This window comes from Neoarius graeffei, chromosome 13 (assembly GCF_027579695.1).
Source record: "Neoarius graeffei isolate fNeoGra1 chromosome 13, fNeoGra1.pri, whole genome shotgun sequence".
Lineage (NCBI taxonomy): Eukaryota > Metazoa > Chordata > Actinopteri > Siluriformes > Ariidae > Neoarius > Neoarius graeffei.
This window is the reverse complement of record NC_083581.1, coordinates 45959985-45985030: the sequence shown is the minus strand read 5'-3', so window position 1 is coordinate 45985030 and position 25046 is coordinate 45959985. Positions and strand designations below refer to the sequence as shown.

General features: G+C 43.0%; 1 protein-coding gene across 1 annotated transcript; it reads left to right on the top strand.

Annotated features, from left to right (window-relative positions):
* Positions 1–4317: 4317 nt before the first annotated feature.
* On the top strand, positions 4318–20866 carry sh3gl2b (SH3 domain containing GRB2 like 2b, endophilin A1). The gene is made up of 9 exons (XM_060936861.1): positions 4318–4401; positions 9878–9946; positions 10144–10216; positions 11540–11683; positions 16576–16709; positions 19378–19536; positions 19656–19759; positions 20025–20149; positions 20423–20866. Exons 1-9 carry the CDS (start codon positions 4357–4359, stop codon positions 20617–20619), a joined length of 1050 nt encoding a protein of 349 aa, XP_060792844.1. The 5' UTR covers positions 4318–4356; the 3' UTR covers positions 20620–20866.
* Positions 20867–25046: the final 4180 nt, after the last annotated feature.

Sequence of the window (25046 nt, the reverse complement as noted above, 5' to 3'; positions counted from 1 at the left end):
GGTCAAATTGGCATGAAACCATCTGAGAGGCTTTTCTTTTTTTCATTAATTTTATATTTTTCAAATATTACCCACCTAAATCATAAGATCGAGAAAATTTTATTTACTCTGAGATGCAAAATGTTGCATTATGGATCACCCAGAATGCACTATTTTACATGTATATTTTAAGAATTGTCCAGTGGAGGACCCCCCCACCCTTGACACAGTCTCAGTGCTTAAGTCTAGGCTGAAAACATATCTGTTTAGTCAAGCCTTGTGTTAATTGTGTTTATGAGATAAAGGTGTAGATCTGGAGGGTCCTCAGACATACTGTAGAATGTTTTGGTAAACTGGGATGTATGGATGTTGTCAGTCCCCCACTCGCTTGCTCACTCAAGTTTGTTGACGGTGTAGTGGCTGCTGCTTTATGTCCCGGGGCCCCCTCATGCCTGTGTCACCTTCTGGCTCTCCCCTTTTAGTTATGCTGTCATAGTTAGTTGCCGGAGTCCCTGCTTGTACTCAGTGCAATATGTATACTGTTCCTACTTATTCAGGTGACATTGGGCATACCAACAACCTGTGTTTTCTCCCCCCCCAAATCTGTCCCTCTGAGTTACAGGTCGGTCCTGGGATCAAGATGCTGACCTCTTCTGCTCCTTGGACCTGCCTGATCCATCCTGGTGCCCTGTGTCTGGTTGAGTCTCATTGCATCGCTCCTGTGGAGGGCGGCCCCATGTGGACAGTTGGGGGTCGTGCCTGGAGGACACTCTGGACTCTTGCAGTGGTGCTTTTGTGGCTGGGGACTGCAGTTGACTTGCTGACTTTAGGACTGCAGTTGACTTGCTGACTTTAGGACTGCAGTTGACTTGCTGACTTTGGGACTATGGTTGTTGTGAACAGTTTTGCGCTCGGATTCCCGTCGGTGGGGGGTTTATAGCATTAACGAAGCTGACTTTATGTTAGGACTGTTAATGTTACAGTCATGTTGTCTGTTGTTGCCTGGATGGGGATGGGTTCCCTTTTGAGTCTGGTTCCTCTCGAGGTTTCTTCCTCATGTCGTCTGAGGGAGTTTTTCCTTGCCACTGTCACCACAGGCTTGCTCACTGGGGATAAATTAGCTCATATTTTAAGTTGTTCATATTCTATAAAGCTGCTTTGCGACAATGTTTATTGTTAAAAGCGGTATACAAATAAACTTGACTTGACTTGACTTTTTCGCATTGCATTTGCTTTTGGTCTGCCTACTACTCTTTTCCAAATGCCCCCTACTCCAAAAGTTATTGACCAGGCTGTAAGTGTTTTTGGACCAATTAACAGCTTATTAAAGAAGTACATCCTGTACATCTTCTGGTACAATATGTATGGGATTAGCTGATTGGGCACCTCTGCTGCTCATGCTGACAAGTGACAAATGAAATCTGGTCTTTTCATTCACAACAGTCTGACTATTCAACCACTTCCGAAACTGCTTTTTGGCATAACATATGCCATGATTTTTCAATTGCTATGACAGGGCCCACAAGTTTATAAGCCTACAGACATACAGTATGACATTTGCTGTCATTTCATGCATGTACATATGTAAGTTAATCTTTATAATTATTAATCTCTACCGTACATAATTTATATCTCGTGTGCATGATTGGTCATTTGTGTAATCATGTCAGATTATGATGGCCCAAGTACAAGTACACCAAAGAAAAGACAGCGTGTGCATTCTGAAACAAAGTTCAATAAAGAGTGGGGTTTTTTTGCATTTCCATGTATACAGCCTATGAAAGATCAGCCAGGCAAAGCTTTCTGCCCAGGGAGTGTATATTATTTTTAACTTATTTACAAGATCTATGCCTAATGTTAAAACTTCCCTTACTGGTTTGTAAAGAGATTCATATGTTGGAAATATGTCAGTGATTTAATGTATCTAAAACCTAGATCTGCATCTGATAGACTCTAGTGTAGGCCTATAACAGCCTGTCTGTAATGATCTAAGACTAATATGTGATTTATCAAATGTTAGGGTCGTTGCCCTGTTAAATAAACACTGCCCGGTGCTGTCAGACACTAAACATGTGCTGTTATAAACTGTCTGCAGATACACGATCCACTTGCAAGTTTTGATACCAATATAAATATCATAAAGATAAGCTAAACTGCTTGGAAACTGCATATTTCAATTTTCTGGGGAGACTCCCAGACCCCTCTGCAGGAGAGGGATAATCCATCCCTCACTCATCCCCTTTGCCGCCGTCAATCGGGCGGCACGGTGGTGTAGTGGTTAGCACGGTCGCCTCACAGAAAGAAAGTACTGGGTTTGAGCCCAGCGGCTGGCGGGGGCCTTTCTGTGTGGAGTTTGCATGTTCTACCCGTGTCTGTGTGGGTTTCCTCCGGGTGCTCTGGTTTCCCTCACAGTTCAAAGACATGCGGTTAGGTTAATATGGGACGGCCTTGGGCTGAGGTGCCCTTGAGCTAGGCACCTAACTCCCAACTGCTCCCCGGGTGCTGTTAGCATGGCTGCCCACTGCTCTGGGTGTGTGTGTGCTCACTGCTTCAGATGGGTTAAACGCAGAGAGGAATTTCACAAGTGTGTGATGAATAAAGTTATGCTTTCTTTCTTTCTCTGTGCGGCCTCCAGCATTACTTCAGAAATGGACCAGCATTTGGAAGTTGGAAACTTGGGACCTATGTTGGCAGTGGCTGTCCATCACTAGCGATGATGACATTTCTGTGCATTAGGATGCACAGAAATGCAGATGGGCCGCGAGGCCCACACCAGAATGACACAGTCCGCAGCATGAATGGCCTGGTTGAGCTGCTATGGAATTTCTGGTTTTGTGAGCTCTCGTATACTCCTTTTGATGCTTGTTTTCAACTGCAGACACTCAGCATTTGCCTTACCCCAGGCAACCCTTTCCCACATCTGATTGATAACTCCAGCATTCTTTATGTTCCTCTACAAGATGTCTTTGTACCTCAGTTTCTGTCCTCCTTGTCTCTTTTCCCGGCTCAGTTTGTTGTATCTGTAACCGCTTATCCCATGTGGGGTCATGAGGGGCAAGCTGGAGCCTATCCCAGCTGACCATGGGCGAGAGGCAGGGTCCACCCTGGACACACATAGAGACACAAACAACCATTCATGGTCAATTTAGAGCCACCAATTAACCTAACCTGCATATCTTTGGACTGTGGGAGGAAACCCATGCAGACAACATGCAAACTCCACACAGAAAGGCCCTCATCGGCTGCTGGGTTCGAACCCAGAACCTTCTTGCTGTGAGGCGACAGTGCTAACCACTACACCACCATGCCGCCCCCCCGGCTCAGTTCTCCATACTTTCAGTAATTGCGTGTCAGGAAGGCGCCAGATGTATCCAGCCCAACAAAGTTGTGAGGCTGTGATAAGGGCTTCCATGCTTACTGTTTTGGCTCACCTGAGGACTTTTACATCAGGGACCTTGTCCTGCCTTCTTATTTTGAGGATATGACACAGGTGTCGGGGCGGCACAGTGGTGTAGTGGTTAGCGCTGTCGCCTCACAGCAAGAAGGTCCGGGTTCGAGCCCCGTGGCCGGCGAGGGCCTTTCTGTGCGGAGTTTGCATGTTCTCCCCGTGTCTGCGTGGGTTTCCTCCGGGTGCTCCGGTTTCCCCCACAGTCCAAAGACATGCAGGTTAGGTTAACTGGTGGCTCTAAATTGACCGTAGGTGTGAATGTGAGTGTGAATGGTTGTCTGTGTCTATGTGTCAGCCCTGTGATGACCTGGCGACTTGTCCAGGGTGTACCCCGCCTTTCGCCCGTAGTCAGCTGGGATAGGCTCCAGCTTGCCTGCGACCCTGTAGAACAGGATAAAGCGTCTACAGATAATGAGATGAGATGAGACACAGGTGTCGGAGTTGTAACCTGGCCAGTTTCTTGACGTGTTTACGGTAGTGCGTCATGCATTCGGTGGCGTAAAGAAATAGCAATGACCTATGCAATAGCAACGACATTAATAATGTCCCCCTGTGACGTAGGCGCTGCATAGAGCTGCTAACTTCTCACAGGAATAACGGCAATACAACACCAACTAACGCATTAACAGCGCACTCACTGAACACATCAGAGTTAGTTGAGTATAAACATGCTTCATGTGTCTTAGTGTGGAGTTTAGCTCTCATCTCCTGACAGCACCGTATCTGATGCGCGCTCTCGCCTTCGGGGCGCGCCCACACCCCCGTGACGTCACGGCACGCGAGACAGAACGTCGCTGAGCGGAACCGGAGCTGCGTGTGTGTTTCTCTCAGCACTCGCCGCTGTTCTGTGTGAACGTGTGCGCGCGTGGAAGTGAGTGTATGCATGTGTGCGTGTTTTTTCTCCACACAGTGAGCAGCAGTCAGAGGACATGTCTGTGGCCGGACTGAAGAAACAGTTTCACAAAGCGACGCAGGTGAGACACGCATCCGACCTGTTTTCCTCTCTCTCTCTGCTTATTTATTTATTTATTTATTTCCGGTAACGGACACCGTGTGATGGCGGCTGCAGATTCTCAGAGTGTTCCTGCAGCGCTGCCAGACTCATCAGGCCAAAAAAAAAAATCTTATTTACATTTCTACTGGCTGGCATGTTATTTACACGAGCTGCGTGTGAGGTAGAGGGTCACTGCGGCCTGTGTGTGAGAGAGAGAGTCAGAGGAATCGAAGAGGTTCTCTGTCGTGATGTGAGCTTAAATAAATTAATAAATAGACTCTAATTAATAATACAATTAAAGCTATGGACGTGCATATATAATATTTACTGCAAACACTGCATTATTATTTCTTAAATTTATAACAGCATAAGTCTTTTATTATTATTATTATTATTATTATTATTATTATTATTATTATTTAACATGGTTAAAAAAAATTTCTAAGCGTGGCCACCGGAAGTGGCTAGTTGTCATGGTAGCCAGGCTGTTAATCACGTCGCCACTATAGCCAGCTAGCTACCATCACCGGGTGAACAGACGGCCTGTTGTGTAAATCAGCTGTTATTCTAACACGCGCTTTATCAGGTCTAATATGACGAGCCTATCAGAATCTTCCGCAGTGACGTCACGGATTTTCCTCCGGCTTCCCCCTGACAGTTCAACAGGCCGGTCTCGGTTTTTCCCGTCACACTTCGGCTTTATTCGGATATACAGGCATAGCGAGATCATTAGAATAGTAAGCAGAGCTGTTTGTATGCGTTAGTTTACACAGATGACCAGCATGTCGGATCTGGAGTAATAAACACACCTTTATAAATAGTTTTTAACCCAGAGAGGTTTATTTTTCACCGCTAGTTTGTGAGTAACTTGTGACTCAGTACAGCTGGAGCAGAATGAAAGAAAGAGAAAGAAAGAAAGAAAGAAAGAAAGAAAGCACAACTTTATTCATCACACACTTGTGAAATTTCCTCTCTGCATTTAACCCATCTAAAGCAGTGAACACACACGTGAGCAATGAACACACACATACCCAGAGCAGTGGGCAGCCATGCTAACAGCGCCCGGGGAGCAGTTGGGAGTTAGGTGCCTCGCTCAAGGGCACCTCAGCCCAAGGCCGTCCCATATTAACCTAACCGCATGTCTTTGGATTGTGGGGGAAACCAGAGCACCTGGAGGAAACCCACAGAGAACATGCAAACTCCACACAGAAAGGCCCTTGCCGGCCGCTGGGTTCAAACCCAGAAACTTCTTGCTGTGAGGCGACCGTGCTAACCACTACACCACCGTGCTGCCTTGAACCAGATATAAGATTTGTTTTGGTGTTTCGATAATCACAATGCTGAAAAATAAGGTAATGAATAAGCACGGAAGGATGTAGGAGGAGGAGAAGCGAGTTGGTGTGTGCTGCAGGTAGCAGCTGGATTACATGACAAAAATATTAGAACCTGATTCTGAAAGACATTACGATACATATACGTGATCACAATATCTAGCTTTGCTCACAAACTTCCATTTATACAGTGTCTGATAATTTGCAATCTGTCAGGATGCTCTGTTTGATGGTAATTATTTACTTTAGTTGTTTTTTAAAATGTTTTTTAAAAAACAAATTTTTTATTTATAGAGAATAAGTAAACATATTTAAGATGGAAAAGGAAGAACAAATTTTAATCTGTAAAAAATTGACATTTTTACATTTAAAAGTACAGAGTTTTAACCTCACATCAGTTGCTTCCAGACAGGTTGTTGGTGTTATAAACAAACAAACAAACAAACAGATAAATAAATACATTGTGAAAAACTGTCACTATACACATTTTAAAAAATATTATATGGTTATATCACTCAGTCCTGTGTGCAGGCATCCAAGAGGACTTTTGCACAGCACACAGCTTTAAACACTGTTTTTCCATGTTGAATCTGACACTGATATCTTTTCAGTATTTTGATGCTATAGGCGGTTTTATGGTTGTCATGGTGACCGTTCAAGTCGTCTGATTAGCTGTAGAAAATAACCAGAACCACAAGTTCCCTAGGTTCCTGTTGGAGCCAGTGACAGAACCTGCACTAGATTTTACTACACAGTACTGTGTGTGTGCGCGCTCACTCCTCACCTGATCAAATGCATCAGACTCATGTCTAAACTCATCCTTTCAGTTCTTCCTAAAATAGATGTCTGAATCAATGGGCTGGGAATAGAAAGAGCTGTGTGATGCCATCACTGTACTCTGTGTGTGTTGTGGATTTTCTGAGCTCTACATTCAGATTATTTCCAAAATTTTCTTGAGTAGAAGCATCCAAGACAAGATTTTACAATAATGTCACTTGAAACAATTCAGGGATAGAAATACAGACTGAAGAAGGACTCATCTCATTATCTCTAGCCGCTTTATCCTTCTACAGGGTCGCAGGCAAGCTGGAGCCTATCCCAGCTGACTACGGGCGAAAGGCGGGGTACACCCTGGACAAGTCGCCAGGTCATCACAGGGCTGACACATAGACACAGACAACCATTCACACTCACACCTACGGTCAATTTAGAGTCACCAGTTAACCTAACCTGCATGTCTTTGGACTGTGGGGGAAACCGGAGCACCCGGAGGAAACCCACGCAGACACGGGGAGAACATGCAAACTCCACACAGAAAGGCCCTCGCCGGCCCCGGGGCTCGAACCCAGGACCTTCTTGCTGTGAGGCGACAGTGCTAACCACTACACCACCGTGCCGCCCACTGAAGAAGGAAATCGTGTTTATTTTTCTTTGCTGTAAAATGTAACTTGATCTAATATAAAAGCAAGAGAGAAGTTAAAACAGAAAAATAAAACAGTATATGAATGAGAAGACAGCAAGTGTTGAAATAAAATACATACAGAGCATGTCTATACATGCTTACATTACACTGCATTATTAACTCTCCCTTTCTCTTTCTCACTTTCTCTTTTGTGAGTGCGTGTGTGCGCGCAGATGGTGAGTGTACGCGTGACTGCTCACTAGGCCTGCTGTGTGCAATTGTGGTGGAAGAGTTATCAGCTCCCCACACAGTCAGCAACTGTAATTATAGCCATTACACTGTGTGTGTGTGAGAGAGAGAGAGAGAGAGAGTGTTCCTCAGTCAAAACTGAGGACAATTTTGACTGTCCTTCACTGTGTCCTCAGACCACAGGTTTTACTCTCATCCTCATCAGATAAAATTAATCTAATCAGTAAAATCAATGATAGCGGTACTCTTTGCAGGCAAAGCTCCATACTTAAGAGAATATGGTAAAGCATCAACCTGATTTTTGATGGCTTTTGCGTTCGTACAATGTTCGTACATCCGTACATACGAATGACATACATGTACCACCTCAGGGAACCCAGTCATCAGTACAAGGCAATGTACCTGGTAAACACTTAACCACCAGACAATGGAATTTGTATCTTTTATTTACATAAGATACATGGGTTTTTTATCCAACACTTATTATTTTTTAAAAAGCAATTTAAAAATGTGGGATTATTTCTATCACTGTAGGATCTCTTGGCATTAAGAACAACAGCAGAGAGGCTCTGATGGGTGCATATGCATTTTATTTCTCCTTAATACAAGTCTAGCATTGAACACCAGGCATCATACACCGTACACCGAGCACCATGAAAACTAACGAAAACAAAAATAAGTGTTGCCAGGCAAAACAAACCTCACCCGGTAGCACTTATGATGAATATGAAGGAAGATACTGGGAAAAAAATAGGTACCCTAGGGGTACATTTTATATATATATATATATATATATATATATATATATTTTTTTTTCAATCACAGAAGTAAAATATACCAAGTGTCTGTACTTTATATTATTCTACTCTTACCTCTTACAGTTTTCGAAACTGAAACCTCTGAACCAAAGCTGACACACACATACTGCCGTCATGACCGAAACTCTTATTTCCCAGAAATGGCCTGGCGCTAGAGCTCAGTGGAATGCACTTTCCCTCTGTAATAAACATAAACATGTCTGAAAGTGACTTCTTTAGTCTGGTCCATTTATTTCGAATGTTGGACTGAATTGTATACACTCACCGGCCATTTTAATCGGAATACGTGTATGCGTGTGCGAAGTGTGCAATTGTTACACTCTTACATTCTTACAGCATGATGACATAGTGGCTAGCACCCCTATATGAGGCAGTAGCCATAACAAAAATGATTTTGACCTTTTTGGTGACCTTGACCGGATGACCCTCAAAATGTTGGAGGTTCTATTTGAGACCAATGCCCATCTAGCCTGAAAGTTTCATGAAGATTGATCCAGCCGTTTTCCTGTAATATCATTAACAAAGGAGCAAACAAAGAAATCCCCAACCGAAAACAATACCTCGCCCCGCTTACTCTGTAGCGGGCGAGGTAATTAACGTAACATGGTTGTAAACAATTTTGCAGAGTAAAGTTTACAGACTATGCTTTGAAATTTGCATATCTTGCTCCACTCAACCAAGGGTGCAAACCTCTACAAGTTAACCAAATGTGCACCATTAGCCTCTGCATGCAAAGTCTCGTGCTAAACCACAGTTCAACCAATGCACCAAACACAAACAAAACAATAAGAATAAGAAATAATAAGAATGATAAACAGCACACACAAACTTTGTATATGAATGACCTGTCAGGATGAAAGACAATAAAGCTTTATAACATACCGTGCTAAAGCTCTGACGGAGGCACATTGTGAATATAAGCGCAGCAGGGAGCGTCTGTAGCATAAAAAATACAGCTTCCTGGGCTGACAGCTCAGCGCGTAACATGAATAATGAGTGACGGCTTTGGCTGCCACTTACAAACACATTGGCAACTCCGCTTTTAGGCAGTCCTTAAATATATATATATATATAAAGGTAGGATTTATAGCTCATATAAATTAGCACTGTTACATGTCAGAGCCTCTAAACCAATCAACTGTCAGATTTTAAAATAAATGAGATAAAGTTGCTCTGTGTGCTGGAGCTTTGAGTGAGCAGTGTAATAAACTTGGCACTGGGATATGTATAGAGACGTAACCCCTTCATTAGCTGTGTGTGTGTCTTAACCTACTTGATTGATATTTATAGTGTCTCTTTGCACATTTTCTTGACATCGAAATGTGTAAACTCTAATTATCTGTTCTCACCTTGTAGACATTTAGCTCAGACAGATAGATAGACAGATACGGGTGGAGACATTGTGTACATATCTGTTTTCTCTCTGATGCTAGTGCCAGATTCCTGTTGCTATGGAAACTGTTCTTACTCCCTTCCTTCCCATCCCTCTCATGAGGCCATCTCTCTCTTACATATACACACACTCTCTCTCACACACACTGTATTGATGTGATGTGCATCTGAAGTATCAAATGATAGAAGCAGTGTACGTTTATCCTGTGTGTGTGTGTGTGTGTGTGTGTGTGTGTGTGTGTGTGTGTGTGTGTACTCCTACAGAAAGTGAGTGAGAAGGTTGGGGGAGCAGAAGGCACCAAGCTTGACGATGACTTCAAGGAAATGGAGAAGGTGAGAAGAATGAAGATGTTCATCAGCTTCTCAAAGTATTTATGGAGTGAAATAAATAAAAGTTAATACTCTGTAATAATAATCCTGATCATAACCCAAAATGGCAGCCAGGATCCAACCCAGGTCACAGTGTTCAAAAGGAAAACAAGCTCTGTGTGTGTGTGTGTGTGTGTGTGTGTGTGTGTGTGTGTGTCTAGAAAGTGGACACTACAAGCAGAGCAGTGCTGGACATCATGACCAAAACTACGGAATATCTACAGCCAAACCCAGGTGTGTGTGTCCATAATGATGGACATAATTACTATTTTGTCAGAATTCTTGGGTTTCACGTGACGTCACATCTGCCTCATTAGTTATTCAAAACTTTTGCTGGTGGTCTACCAAAGCTCAGCTGACAAAGCGTTTGTACGGAGAAGGTGCATTGCTCGCATGAAAAATGCCTTACGCTTGCGTTGTTTTAGGTTGTTTGAATCGATCAAACCGTGAAACTGATAAGTTTCTTCAGGGTTCCCCGTGAACTAATAAAAAAGGGTGAGCGAGCACAGGATTTCACAAAAAGATGTCGAGCAAGGTGGCTTTTGAACCTCTCGCTGAAATCGAAGGGAGCCGAGTCGAAGCATGCTCGAGTTTGCAGTGATCACTTCATGAAAGGTTTGTATATCCCTCTCAGCTATGTCCTTAGTGTTTTCCAAGTACTTTTCTTGCTATGTGTCATTATTTTCTGGTACTTTTTTTAGTCACGAAGTGCTAAAGTCCCCAGCTATTTCTTTGTTTACTCCTCACTCAATGGCCGCCATATTGAAAACAACGCGTGTCTCGCTTTCTTTAACAGGGTGTCCTAGCGGTTTTCTCAACGAATCTTTCAGCAAATGCACGTGATCAAACAACCACGAATAATAAAGTCCATATGCATGAAGGTCGCAACAAAATTCTTACCCAGCCATACAGTTATGCAGTTCAATGCGCCGTGATCACTTCTCCATCTTGTTTAATTAAGATCCAGGTCTTTAAAGGGGTTTCTGATGATCTTTGTGAATGAGTTACCTGAGAGATGAGAGCCAACACAAGTGAGAATCAAGCGAACTGTTGTTTGTTTGTGCTTCGTTGTAAAGACGCGAACGAAAACCGTAAAAAAAAAAATAAATACTTACACAGATAAAAACAATACCAGATTTATTCGGCAGCAACTTGATACCGAGGTCCTTTACCTAACCACATACAATAAAGTTGTAAGCCTCCATACTCTTCCACACTTTCATCTGTTTTGCGGTGTAGAAGGATGTCTGCAACACCAGATAGTTCGAGATGTCAGGGAAATTGACTGAAGGGTGGTTTTCGAGATTGTATGGCAAATCCTTCTTTCCCAGACTGTAGGGGTCGATTCTGAATGTATCTAAAGCGAGTAGTGGCTTCTAGAGTACAAGCATACTCTAAGTTATTGCTAGTTGTTTGCACTACGACAGCCATTTTGGTTTGCTTGACCACCAGCAGTTTAACTGGAAGTGAAATCGCGAAGAAAAGTCACGTGACTGAAACCCAAATACATCCTCATGAAGAAAAGTGTTAATTCACAATGTGTGTGTGTGTGTGTAGCCTCCAGAGCAAAATTAAGTATGATAAACACCATGTCTAAGATTCGCGGGCAAGACAAAGGCCCAGGCTACCCACAGGCTGAGAGCGTGCTTGGAGACGCCATGCAGAAATTCGGCCGAGAACTCGGAGAGGAGTCCAGCTTTGGTAACATACACACAAACCATCCACCAACAAGTTCTAAAATATGCACTGTAATCACACTTCTGTGTACCTCATCATTTCAAGTTCTTTATTGTCACACACATTGCAGGAATTTAGTTAAATTCTAGTGCCACAATTGCAGGGGCTGGGGTGGGGGTTGCTGGGGTTTGGGTTTAGGTTTGGGGGTGGATAGGAGTGCAAAAAACAATGACCCACAAAACAGTGCATAACTCCAGAGTACAACATGCACAATAATCCACAATGGTGTGGTGTGTAAGGTGCTGATGTGCATTTATGGGTATATATGTGCATTTGGAAGGATAAGGTCAGTGGTTGTGAAGCATCCTGATGGCTTGTGGGAAGAAACTGTTATTGAAACGGGTGGTCCAATGGGTGATGCTGCAGTAACATTTAACGAAGGGCAGGATGTTGTTGAGAGCATGGGCAGGGTGGGTGGCATCCATAATGAAAGACTCTGCCCTTCTCCGACACCAGGTGGAGTAAATGGATTGGAGCTGGGGGAGTTCAGTTCCAATCGTTTTGGATGCAGTCTTAATAGCCTTTGCAGCAATTTGCAGCAGCACCCCAAAGTTCCTTAGCCTCCTCAGGAAGAACAGTCTCTGCTGAGCCTTCTTGAGGATGCAGGTGTTACTGGGGGTCCATGAAACCGACTCCAAGATCTGAAAGCCCATGAACTTGAAGCTGCTGAGAGTCTTGACAGGTGTGCCATGGCTGGGGTATGATGCTCTTCCTGAGGTTGATGATGAGCTCCTTGGTCTTTTCATTGTTCAGGGAGTGGTTGCTGTTCTTGCACAATACAGTCAGGCAGGGGTTAAATTGGGATTGGTTATGTGGGGGGGGCTCTGCCTCGTACCCGCCCCTGCCCCCGCCGCCCTGCCCCAATATACTTTTTGGAAAATAACCCTCTAATTTGATAACCATATCATATTGCACAGAGATATACACCTTATCTGTGTGTTGTAGGCCTATGTGTGTCTTGTAGTGCCCCCCTACACATTATGGCAGTTTGAATGTAGATTGGTTGGCCAATGTAACAGATTGTACAGGTTGTTGTACATTGGTTTGAAGGAAATGATTAGTGGGGGGTCTGGGGGTCCTCCCCCAGAAGTTTTTTTTATTATCATACATGTTATTTGCTGAATTCTGGTGCATTTTAATAAGTTGTTAGCTGACTTTACAGAGGTAGGTTGAGCAATATCATGTTAAATCTTGTCACATGCCTACAGGTGAAAAATGTGAAGGAGAAATGTTCAGTGAGAAAATTTGAAGGCTTGCACAATCTTAAACCAAAACAGTTGATTTATTTTGGAGGATAAATGTTAAATATGCCAAAACACTGTCAGTCAAATTGTCAATCAAATATATTCATGCAGTGAATGCAACCAAATACAAACAACACTATAACATTGGAAGCATTTATTATTATTGTTGTTATTATGTATTCAATTATTTATTTGGCATGTGGTGCTTTTTGTATTGTCTAGAACATACATAAAATGAGCATATTATAGCAGCAAAATAGAAGCACAATCATTTGAATGCAGCAAAACTTTTGCTGCATTCAAATGATTGTGCTTCTATTTTGCTGCTATAATATGCTCATCTTATGTATGTTCTAGACAATACAAAAAGCACCACATGCCAAATAAATAATTGAATACATAATAATAACAATGATTACACTAATAATACACTAATAATATTAACAATAAATAATAATAAATTAATATTAAATTAAATATTAACAATAAATAATAAAACACTAATAATATTAACAATACAGTGAACATAATCATTATCATATTTTTTATTATTAAAAACAAAATATCAAATAATACTGAAGAGGGGAAAAAATAATACTGATCTAAATATGTTGTGTTTTTATTTTTAGACAGTATGTGCACATACTGTCTAAAAATAAAAACACAACATATTTAGATCAGTATTATTTTTTCCCCTCTTCAGTATTATTTGATATTTTGTTTTTAATAATAAAAAATATGATTATTATGTTCACTGTATTGTTAATATTATTAGTAGTAGTTGTAACAGCAGTAGAAGTATGTGACTATTTTGTAGCGCACTATCACTTCCAGAAAAAATTCTGATAAGCAACGAAAGCAGAATTTATGCATAGTAAACAAGATAGGCTAGCTACTTCATTAAATCCTGATGGATTAGGATCGTATGCAGGTAAAAGGGGAGACGGTGTACGGAGAAAATTATAAACAAGTCACAACGCTGAAACACAAGCCCAAAAACCCGCAAACCACGACTTCTGATTTTTTTTAAAGCGAGCTCACAAAAAAAGAAACCCCAAAGTCGCTTATAAAAAGCGGAATTGGCAACCCACGCAGTGTTCCAGAAACCAGAATCTCTGATCGCAAGTTCTGTTCTAAATAGCTTTGACAGGTCGTCTTGTTATCAGGAAAACTATGATCTATCTCATAAAAGTCATGGGTTTATTGATTAATAAAGCGATATTTAATTATTCAGAACTGAAAATCGTGAAAAGGGTTTGTTGCTTTTGATGTGTGCGTGATCATATGCCATCCGCTCCGAGCTTATGTGCCGGGGCTCAGCCCCGGACAGCCCCGGCCCAATTTAACCCCTGCAGTCAGGTCATTTTCTCCCTCCTGCGTTCCCTCATCACCATTGCTGATGATAATCCTCGTGCCTGGCCGCACAGTCATGGGTGAACAGAGTGTACAACAGCTGGCTGAGGCAGCAGCCTTGTGGGACACTGGTGCTGATGGTCAGTGTAGATGACTTTGGCTGATTTTCACTCTCTGGGGTCTGTTACTTACAAAGTCAAGCACTCAGCCACAGATGAAGCTGCTCAGACCAAGTTCTCAGAGCTTCAACACCAGTTTGGATGGAACAGTGGTGTTAAAGGCAGAGCTGTGGTCAATCAACAGCATCCTGACATTGGTGTTTTTCTTTTCTAAATGTCAAAGAGAAGTATGTAAGGAGAGGGAAATGGTATCATCCTTGGATTTGTTGTGATGATATGCAAACTGAAGTGAGTCCAGGGTAGTAGGGATGTTTTGTTGGATGAAAGATATGACCAGTTCTAGGCACTTCATCACTATTGAGGTTAGGGTAATGGGGCAATCGTCATTTTAGGAGGAAACAATGGATTTCTTTGGCACCAGCGCAATTGTAATCTTTTTAAAGCATAAAGGTACTGTGCACAGGGACAAGTTGAAGCTGTCAGTGTATGCCTGGGACAGTTGAGTTGGGCAGGCTTGCAGGACATGTGACTGGATACAGTCAGGGCCGGCAACTCTGCGAGTTTTAACCCACTTAAAAGTTTTACTTGCATCAGCCTCCGACACCTGCAGGACAGCTCTGCTTACTGGATATACTGTCTTTCTCTCTCTCTTTCTCTCTCTCTCTCTCCGGGTCTGATCCACGAGACTTGAACCGAGTGTAGAAATTATTCATCTGGTCCAGAAGCAAGGCGGGGTATCTGTGAGCACAGCAGGACCAGTTCTAAAGTCTGTCATTGCCTATTGCTCGTTTTACATGCAATAAAGGTTATGGCTGCCAAAGTCATTCTCTAACTTATTTCTGTACTTTTTTTTGCCTCTTTAATTACCATCCATAACACTTACATGGAATGTTTTTCACAGACTATGTTGTTGTGAATGAATGTGCCATTCCTCTCCCTCAGTTCCAGACAAACAGTGCTGTTCACCCATGGCTTCTGGTTGGGGTAGGCGGGGATAGTCCAGGAAGGCACACACGAGTCCATATAGAACCTGACATAGTCCATTACTGAGTTGGCATATTCGTCCAGATTCCTGGAAGAATCCCTGAAGATGGCCCAGCCAGTTGAATCCAGACAGTCCTGCAGCCTGGATTCGTGTTCTGAGGTCCAGCATTGTCCGGCCCTCACTGCCAGCTACACACATTTTAATTTCTGCTTGTAAACAGGAAACAGCAGCACAGACAAGTAGTCTGAATTGCCAAAGTGTGGGCATAGGATGGAATTGTAGGCTCCTTTAACTGTGGTGTAGCAGTGGTCGAAAGTCCAGTTACCCCGGTTGGGCAGCTGATGTGCTGGTGGTATTTGGGGAGGACCTTCCTAAGGCTGCAGTTGTTCAAGTCTCCGGATATGATGGAAATCACTTCTGGGTACTGACTCTCTTGTTTATAAATGATGGCACATGGCTCATCCAGTGCATCCAGTACTACGGCTTCTGGCAGAATGTAAACACTAGTAGTAAGCAGCACCGCAGAGAACTCTCTTAGGAAGTAGAATTGCCGACACTTGATTGTCAGGAACTCCAACATTGGAAACACTGGGAACTGTTTCCACACTAGTGCACCAGGAGCTGTTGATGACACCTGCTGCTTCCCTTTGTCTTGCTGGTAACTGCCATGCCTTGGTCCCAGTAGTGCACGGTGAAGCTCTGGGGTATTATGATCCTGTCTGGGGTGTTTGGGCTTAACCACACATCACACTGCACTCATGCAAGTCCTTTTGTGAGCCCAAATGACAGTGAAATTTGTCCAGTTTGTTCTCCATGGACTGGAGGTTGGCCAGCGGGATGGTGAGGATGGGAGCAAGACCATTGTAGTCTGCTCATGACATCACCACCACCCTGTTGTGGTGGATTTGCCAATGGTCGCTACTGTCTGGACCATTTGTGGTATTCCAAAGAATATCTTGAGGAATATCTGGAAAATTGTGGGTGTTTGGAACATTGTCTGTGTTGCAGAATCTGACATTCATAAATGATAAAACAACACATACCATGTGAAAAGAAGCTAACAACCAAAAAAACACGAGAAGTACTGAGAGAGCAACTCATAGCGTAACCTACGGTATATTTCTTTCTCTGTCTGTCTCTCTCTCTCTCCCCCAGGTCTGGCTCTGATAGATGCAGGTGAGGCAATGCGAGAGCTTGGAGAGGTGAAGGATGCTTTGGACATGGAGGTCAAACAGAACTTTATCGACCCACTGCAGAACCTGCATGACAAGGACGTCAAAGAGATACAGGTAATGCTGAGTTCACGTTATACAACTTTTAAAAGTTGTCCTGTTGCTGCAGAATTCACACTACACAACTTGTTGTAATCAGGAATCTTAAAGTAGGCCCTTTGCAGCTAGAGGTCATGTGCTTGGATACCACATAGCAACACATACTGGAGCGCAAGCTTTTCCAGTAAACAAAACCCTCTACAAAGGACAAGCACAAAAGTTTCAGCAGTTTATAGCGCTTAATAGCTTTCCTTTTCTAGAAGAATTGTCAGAGTAGTTTTCTAAGTTTAGTTTAGGCTCACTTTTACAGGGAAAAAATATTTTATCAAGAATGCATTGAATTTTCATTTGGCTCTTCATGGCCAAATTCTGTGTGCCAAGTGTTTTCAATGGGTGCCACGTGTCTTCAGTGGTCTAGACTGCAGGCAGGCCAGTTTAGCACCTGGACTCTTACTATGAAGGTATGCAATTGTAATACATGCAGAATGCGGTTTGCCATTGGCTTGCTGAAATGAGCAAGGGCAGTGGTGTTGATTGATATTGTTTATGTCTGGTTTTATCTTGCATTTGTGGATGCAGTGATGAACTGCGTTCAGAGACGATGGTTTTTAGAAGTGTTCCCGAGCCCATGCAGTGATTTCCACTAGAGAATCGTGTCTGCTGTTAATGCAGTCTCGCCTGAGGGCCCAAAGATCACAGGCATCCAGTATTGGTTTTTGGCCTTGTCCCTTGTACGCAGAAATTTCCCCGGATTCTCTGAATCTTGTAATGATATTATGTATCGTAGATTATTTGATCCCCAAATTATTTGCAATTTTACGTTGAGGTACCTTGTTCTTTAATTGTTGCACTGTTGGTCCACACAGTCTTTCACAGTGTGATAAACCTCCCCATCTTTACCTCTGAGAGACTCAGCCTCTCTTGCCCCTTTTCCACCAAAGCAGTTCCAGGGCTGGTTCGGGGCCAGTGCTTAGTTTGGAACTGGGTTTTCTGTTTCCACTGACAAAGAACTGGCTCTGGGGCCAGAAAAACCAGTTCCAGGCTAGCACCAACTCTTTGCTGGGCCAGAGGAAAGAACAGCTTACGTCGGGGGGGGCAGCGGCGGAGTTTTTAAGACCGACAACAATAGCAAGACCGCGAAAGGTCGTCATTTTTAAGTGACGAGAAGCAGCAGCTGTACAAATGCGAAGTCATCCATTATTGTTGTTGTTGCTGCTTCTTCTTCTCCGTGTTGTTGCTTTGATGTTCACGCCAAGGTTTATGCAAACGCAGCGACGTAACTGACGTATACAGCGACATAATGACGTGGCTCCCCTTAGCACCCCGAGCTATGGAAAAGCAAACTGGTTCTCAGCTGGCTCGCAAGTTGAGTTGTGAACCAGCACCAGCACTGGCCCCGAACCAGCCCTGGAACTGATTTGGTGGAAAAGGGGTATCTGGGATGCTCTGTTTATACCCAGTCATGTTACTGACCTGTCACAAATTAACTGAATTGGTTGTGAGATATTCCACCAGGGTGCTTGTTTGTTTGTTTGTTTGTTTGTTTGTTTGTTTGTTTGTTTTGATGTTTTCAGTCTTTTGTTGCCCGTGTCCCAACTTTTTGGAAACCTGTTGCTGGCATTAAAATGAAAATGAGCATGTTTTTCAAAAAAACAATAAAATTTCTCAGTTCAACATTTGATATGTTGTCTTTGCACTATTTTCAATGAAATATAGGATTTCCATGATTTGCAAATCATCATATTCTATTTTTATTTACAAGAAGCCTTTATTTATCACACGCACACTCAAGCACAGACTTGAGTACCAGTGAAATGTCTCCTCTACATTTAACCCATCTGGAGCAGTTAATACACACATGCGCGCACACACAAGTAAGCAATGAGCGCACACATACCCAGAGCAGTGGGCAGCTATGCTACAGCCCCCGGGAGCAGTTGTGGGTTAGGCGCACTTGCTCAAGGGCAGTTCAGCCCAACCTCAGGCCATGGATGCCCCATGTTAACCTCCCGGAGGAAACCCACACAGACACGGGGAGAACATGCAAACTCCACACAGAAAGGCCTCTGCCAGCCACTGGGCTCGAACCCAGAATATTCTTGCTGTGAGGTGACCGTGCTAATCACTACACCACCACAGCATCCCAACTTTTTTGCAAACATAGATTACCATGGTCCTGAATGGGGAATATTATTATGAATATTCTCATAAAGTAAACCAGTTTTACTGAGGCACAACAAGAAAATTTATACAGAAAGTAGCCTCAGCCTACTTATCTAATTTCAGAAGTATTTACCATCTTTACTATTACAATATATTATTTCTACTCTATATCACTCTGTGCATATGTCATGTCAATTCATGACTGTTTAATGATCACAAACAATATATCTACTTTCTGACCCAAAGGAAAACCTATCAACTTGGCAACCACACACCTGCATTTTACTGTTACTGTACTGTTACTGTAGCCACGCTTGTTAATGTTGTATAAAATTTCTCTCCCTGGATTCCCCTCATCTTGTGCTCTCATCTCGTCCCTGCACTCATTATCAGTGACCTCACTTTTCACACTACAGGATTGGGACTCCCCAACAGGTCTCACTGACTCATATACATTTTCACGTTACAGCTGGTGTGGTTTTAGCGCTTGATGCTCTGACTGTGTGTGTGTGTGTGTGTTCAGCACCATCTGAAGAAGATGGAGGGACGGCGTCTGGACTTTGACTATAAGAAGAAGCGTCAGGGCAAAGTGACAGATGAGGAGATCAAACAAGCACTGGAAAAATTTGATGAATCAAAGGAGATTGCTGAGCAGAGCATGTTCAACCTCCTGGAGAGCGATGTATGACACGTGTGCACACACACGCACATTTCAATTTTGTTTTGTTGTTGTAGTTGGTCTCTTGGTTATTCTTTTCCAATATCATTGCATGCATGTGGACTCTGTGTGTGTGTGTGTAGATAGAGCAGGTGAGCCAGTTGGCTGCACTGGCGAAGGCTCAGGTGGATTACCACCGACAGGCCACTGATATCCTCAAGCAGCTCTCCAGCAAGATGGAGGAGAGGTAACTTCACTTTCAAACTACACATCCCACAATGCACCTGGGATGTGCTTATTACACCAATCAGATCATGTGCGACCACATTCCATGAGGACAGACAACCGTGGGAATATAAGGCCTTAGGGGGAGAAGAGTTTGGGATTAAGGTTCTGGAAACATGGGGCCATGACAATACAAGAACTTGAGAATAGAGGACTAGCCTTGAGAATATAGAAGCCTTGGAATTTTAGTGTGTGTGTGTGTGTGTGTGTGTGTGTGTGAAACTAAGGATAAAAGAGGCCTCCAGTAAGCCAAGGAAAGAATACATTCCTAAACCACGCATGGAGCTTCAGCTGCCCAGTGAAACTCACAATGGAGGAATACACAATGCTAAATCACCTGCTCGCTCCCCAGGTATACACACACACACACACACACACACACATGCAAGGAAAACCCACACAAATGCACACACACAAAACCCACACAGAAATGCACGCGCACACAAACAAGCACATACAGAGTTATTATCTAAAGTTAAAATATTATTTATACACACACAAAAACTTCTCTCTGTCTCTCTCTCTCTCTCTCTGTCTGTCTCTCAAATTCAAATACAGCTTTATTGGCTTGAACTGTCATTAACAACTAAATCTTCTAACATCCAAATTGTGTCTCTGTCTGTAGCTCCTCTGGATCAGCCGTGTTGTCGCGCCCTGTATGACTTCGAGCCAGAGAACGAGGGTGAACTGGGCTTTAAGGAAGGTGACATCATCACGCTGACCAATCAGATCGATGATAACTGGTATGAGGGGATGATCCACGGTCATTCGGGGTTCTTCCCCATCAACTATGTTGACATCCTGGTTCCTCTGCCTCATTAGGCCCCACCCCTTGCTATGCTCCACCCACTTTACCACCATTTCTGATGATGATGATGATGATGATGAAGCAGTTACTTTAATTAATAACACAATCTGAAGTGTTTGTGTGCCCGTGCAGTGTTGCGTTTAGAGGCGGCTCAGGTGTGTGTGTGTGTGGTGTGCACGCTTTTCTTCCACTGTTGCTGATTTATCTATTTTGTTTCCTGACCTGTATAATTGTTGTAGTTATCACTGATACCAAGTATATCACAGTGTTCCACACTTTTCAACACTATTAATGTAAGTGAAATGATATATGAATATTAATAAGTATCTTGTTATATTTGTCACATTTATGCTTTAACTGCTTTAACACTCAGGTTCCAACCTTTTTCACCTTACACTCGAGCTGGAATTTACGCTGTGGTTTTGTTCAGTAAGCGTGGTTTATAACAAACAGTTCGCAATAATTTCTGATGATCAGTTTATCCACATTAACACGGTTCCGTTTCTGGCTGGTGTCAGAAATAAAACTGACAGGAATCGTCTGAGTGACGTTCTACAGGGTTCTGTTGCTGAGAACTCAGATGTTTACGTCACACGTGGCGAGATGATCGCTTTATTAATTGTAGGCCTAATCATGCATTTCCACATCATGAGAATAATAAGTTGTGATAACAGTGTAATGGCACAGAAAATATAAATAACTCATGGCGCTTTTGGACTTCCGTAATCCTGAGTATGTAAAAGCGGTTTAATATTAAAGTGTTAAAGATGAAAATGTAAAGAGATAAATATTTCAGAGTTGTTTTCGCACTCTGTTACGCTCTTCTTAAGGCTGAATATAGAGATGTCTCTGAGAGCCGTGTGACGATGAAAGCACCTTCATGAGCTCACAAACTCGGACATCATCTCTGCAGCTTTGTATTGTCCATCATGTCCGAGTGCTCCAGTCCAGCAGGTGGCGTTGAAGATCCTCAGAGTTGTTATTAGTGAATTATTCGGCTCAGACACGCCTTGATTTTAACGATCAATCGCAGGCTGGGTTACATCGCTCCACACATCATCCTTTTACTCTGTAACTGTCATGTTGTTGGTGGAAGAAAATTGAACATCGTCTGTGTGAAGTTCACTCAGGCCTGTTGAAATGATACAGATTTTAAGTTTGAGGATGGAGCTTCACTCTGATTGATTGGTTCTCCAGGGTTCTTTCACATGCAATCAAAACCCTTAAGTTGTAGACCAGAAACTCCAAAGGGTGCAGTGTGTGAACGCAGTTAGGACATGCCCTGTTTATGCGCTTTCATGTCTCCTGAACTGTTTGTTTGTTCGATCATTCCTCCTGCACACTGTAAATGACTTGCTCATAATGTATGAATAATAGCCACTGGTGAGAACACTCCAGTTCCTGTGATTTTGTAGTGTTTTTGTTTCTTTTGCACTTTTCAATCTGTTTCTGTGTGAGCTGTATCTCCATTATTTATATTGTTTGTTTGTTCATTATATTTATTTGACTGTTGTGTAGTTTCAGTTCATGTGGAAGTGACATTCCAATGTACGCACAGCCTGTGTGTGTGTGTGTGTGTGTGTGCACGCACGCTTTATCCTGCACAGTGTTACACAGAGGACAGTTGAGTTCTGTCTGTCGGATTAGTGGATTTGGTGTTTCTGTATCTGCAGTCATGTAAAATGAACTTTATAGGTTTTTTAGTCACGTGTTTAAAGGGAAGCTGTTGAAATATAATAGTGAGGATTATTTCTTTTTACACCTTGAGTGTTAAATGAAATGGTGTGTGTGTGTGTTTTTTCCTTTTTCTTTCTTTCTGTCGTGCGTGTGTGCGCATTTCACTTCACTGCTGATAAACATGTCTCTGGCTGTAATGTTTATAAGAGAAGTGTGAATGTTTTCTCCTTTTTGTTTGTCATTAACATTAGCACATTAGCATTTACAGTTCACATGAACTGTGTGTGATTGCAGCCGTTCAGGATTGTTTTTATTTTATTTGAGTGAAGTGACACGTGACTTATGTATTTACACCAAGAGTGCACAGGATCACGCTCATCTCCACTGCGCTGTGTCTCAGTGATTGGCCGCTCTTTAGCTTGTAGATAAACAACATTAACTCGCAATTTTTTTTTATCTCTATTTAAAATAAAGTCAAATTAATAATAAACATCTCTGTCTCACACGCTGTTTTAAGAAGCGTGATTAGATTAGCTATTAACAAGCTCAGAATGAGCATTGAAAATGACCAATGGCTTTTGTCTCATTGAATCACGCCCACAAGATGAGACTCTGCCCACTTTTATGATGTATTTACATAAGTGATCCATACCGATATCATCCAATATGCTGAATAAATATCACGATATAAAGTTTATCTATTTAACCTTGCTAACTCTGCTGCTGAATCTCTCCAGGACTCTGAAACTAGTCAACAGTTAATGCCTAATTAATCAGTAATTTATGAATAATTGATATCCACCAATCAATATTCAATAATCATGACAGCAATAACTGTCCCAGTGTGAGACATTCACACTCCTGAGCCCTCCTTCACTACACCACCTACTTCACGCTGTGTGTGTGTGTGTGTGTGTGTGTGTAAAAAAAAAATGTGGTATGTTTTTTGTGTGAAACAAAACCTGAAGGTGGATTAATTAAACGTCAATGTGATGCATATATTTATCTCCTGTATGGGCCTGTTGGGTTTTATCTATGTACATATAAAAATCTCTCTCTCTCTCTGCACACTTCTCTCTCCTGTGCTGGATGAACAGAATCTCTAAAAGTTGTATCGCTTGATGTGATCACACAAATGTCACACACACTTCCAATAAAATGCAGTGTCACTAGTAATGAGTCTTGAGTCTCTCTCTCTCTCTCAAACACACACACACAAAATTTATTCACTTTGATTAACCCTTGTACAGCCCTCAGGTCAAATTGATCCATGAATAATTTTTAACAAAAGAAACATATCTCATTATCTCTAGCCGCTTTATCCTTCTACAGGGTCGCAGGCAAGCTGGAGCCTATCCCAGCTGACTACGGGCAAAAGGCGGGGTACACCCTGGACAAGTCGCCAGGTCATCACAGGGCTGACACATAGACACAGACAACCATTCACACTCACATTCACACCTACGGTCAATTTAGAGTCACCAGTTAACCTAACCTGCATGTCTTTGGACTGTGGGGGAAACCGGCGCACCCGGAGGAAACCCACGCGGACACGGGGAGAACATGCAAACTCCACACAGAAAGGCCCTCGCCGGCCCCGGGGCTCGAACCCAGGACCTTCTTGCTGTGAGGCGACAGCGCTAACCACTACACCACCGTGCCGCCAAAAGAAACATATATAGAATAAAATAATTTTCCACCTGAACCTCAGTGATCATGGCTTATCGTCTGTGAAGAACATGTACAAGAATTTTTTTTTTTAACATGCATCCTACATGCCTTTACACTTTTACATCCCTTATAAGGTCTTCTGGGCAAATTGACCCCAGAGTAATAAATGGATGTCAAAGCCATGTTGATCGGTTGCTGTGTGGCCTCAGCCTCTAGCATCACTTCAGAAATGGCCCAGCATTTGGAAGTTGGAAACTTGGGACCTCTGATCAAGCTAGAACAGGTTTGGGCCCCTTAGCTCCAGCAGTTAGCACTGTCACCTCACAGCAAGAAGTTTCTGGGTTTGAGCCCAGTGTCTGACGGGGGCCTTTCTGTGTGGAGTTTGCATGTTCTCCCCTTGTCTGTGTGGGTTTCCTCCAGGTGCTCCGGTTTCCCCCACAGTCCAAAGACTATTCGGAACCATGATTACAGGACTTTTGCTGATTGGATTAGGCATTGCCCTGGTATATTGAGGAAATCAGACAACGGTGACAGCTGTTCAAAGCCCCACAAAGCTGCCCGATATGATTGGAGTGGTGGGCAAAGCTGTTGGCACTTGGACTGTGGATATTCAGAACTTTAACCACAAAATGGTTATCTCGGAGCAGCTTTCAGTTTTGCAAGGAATACGTATTTCGGAGACCAAATTGAATTGAACAGAATGGACAAAATGGACAGATATGGACGAGTGGTGTGGACGTGTAAAGACTGCGTCTGTTTGAAAGACTAAACAATCTCTATCTTATCGACATTCGGCTCCCTGAACAGCACTGGCCTTGATCAAGGCCGTCGCTGGGGTAACATTTCCCCCAGAAGGTCACTGCTGGGAGACACTCTCACATTCCTTCCCCAATTTTCCGCGGTCGCCGTTTTTCACCCCCAGTGTGACAAGCGGGTGCGTGACCAGCACCGTTTGCATGGCTGCAGGAGCGGACGGCTGCTTGCTTGCGCTGGGTTACCTCTACCTCCTCCCCTCCCCTCCTACCCCCTTACCCCTTCCCCCCACCCCTGATTGCCCCCTCCTTCCCCCCTTTCCCCCCCTCAAGTCCCATGT

Bases quoted from the DNA above. Each gene is read 5' to 3' on its own strand.
- sh3gl2b (XM_060936861.1), top strand. From the start codon at position 4,357: ATGTCTGTGGCCGGACTGAAGAAACAGTTTCACAAAGCGACGCAG. The intron at 9,947-10,143 runs GTGAGAAGAATG...GTGTGTGTCTAG, and splicing joins ACTTCAAGGAAATGGAGAAG to AAAGTGGACACTACAAGCAG. The intron at 16,710-19,377 runs GTAATGCTGAGT...GTGTGTGTTCAG, and splicing joins AGGACGTCAAAGAGATACAG to CACCATCTGAAGAAGATGGA.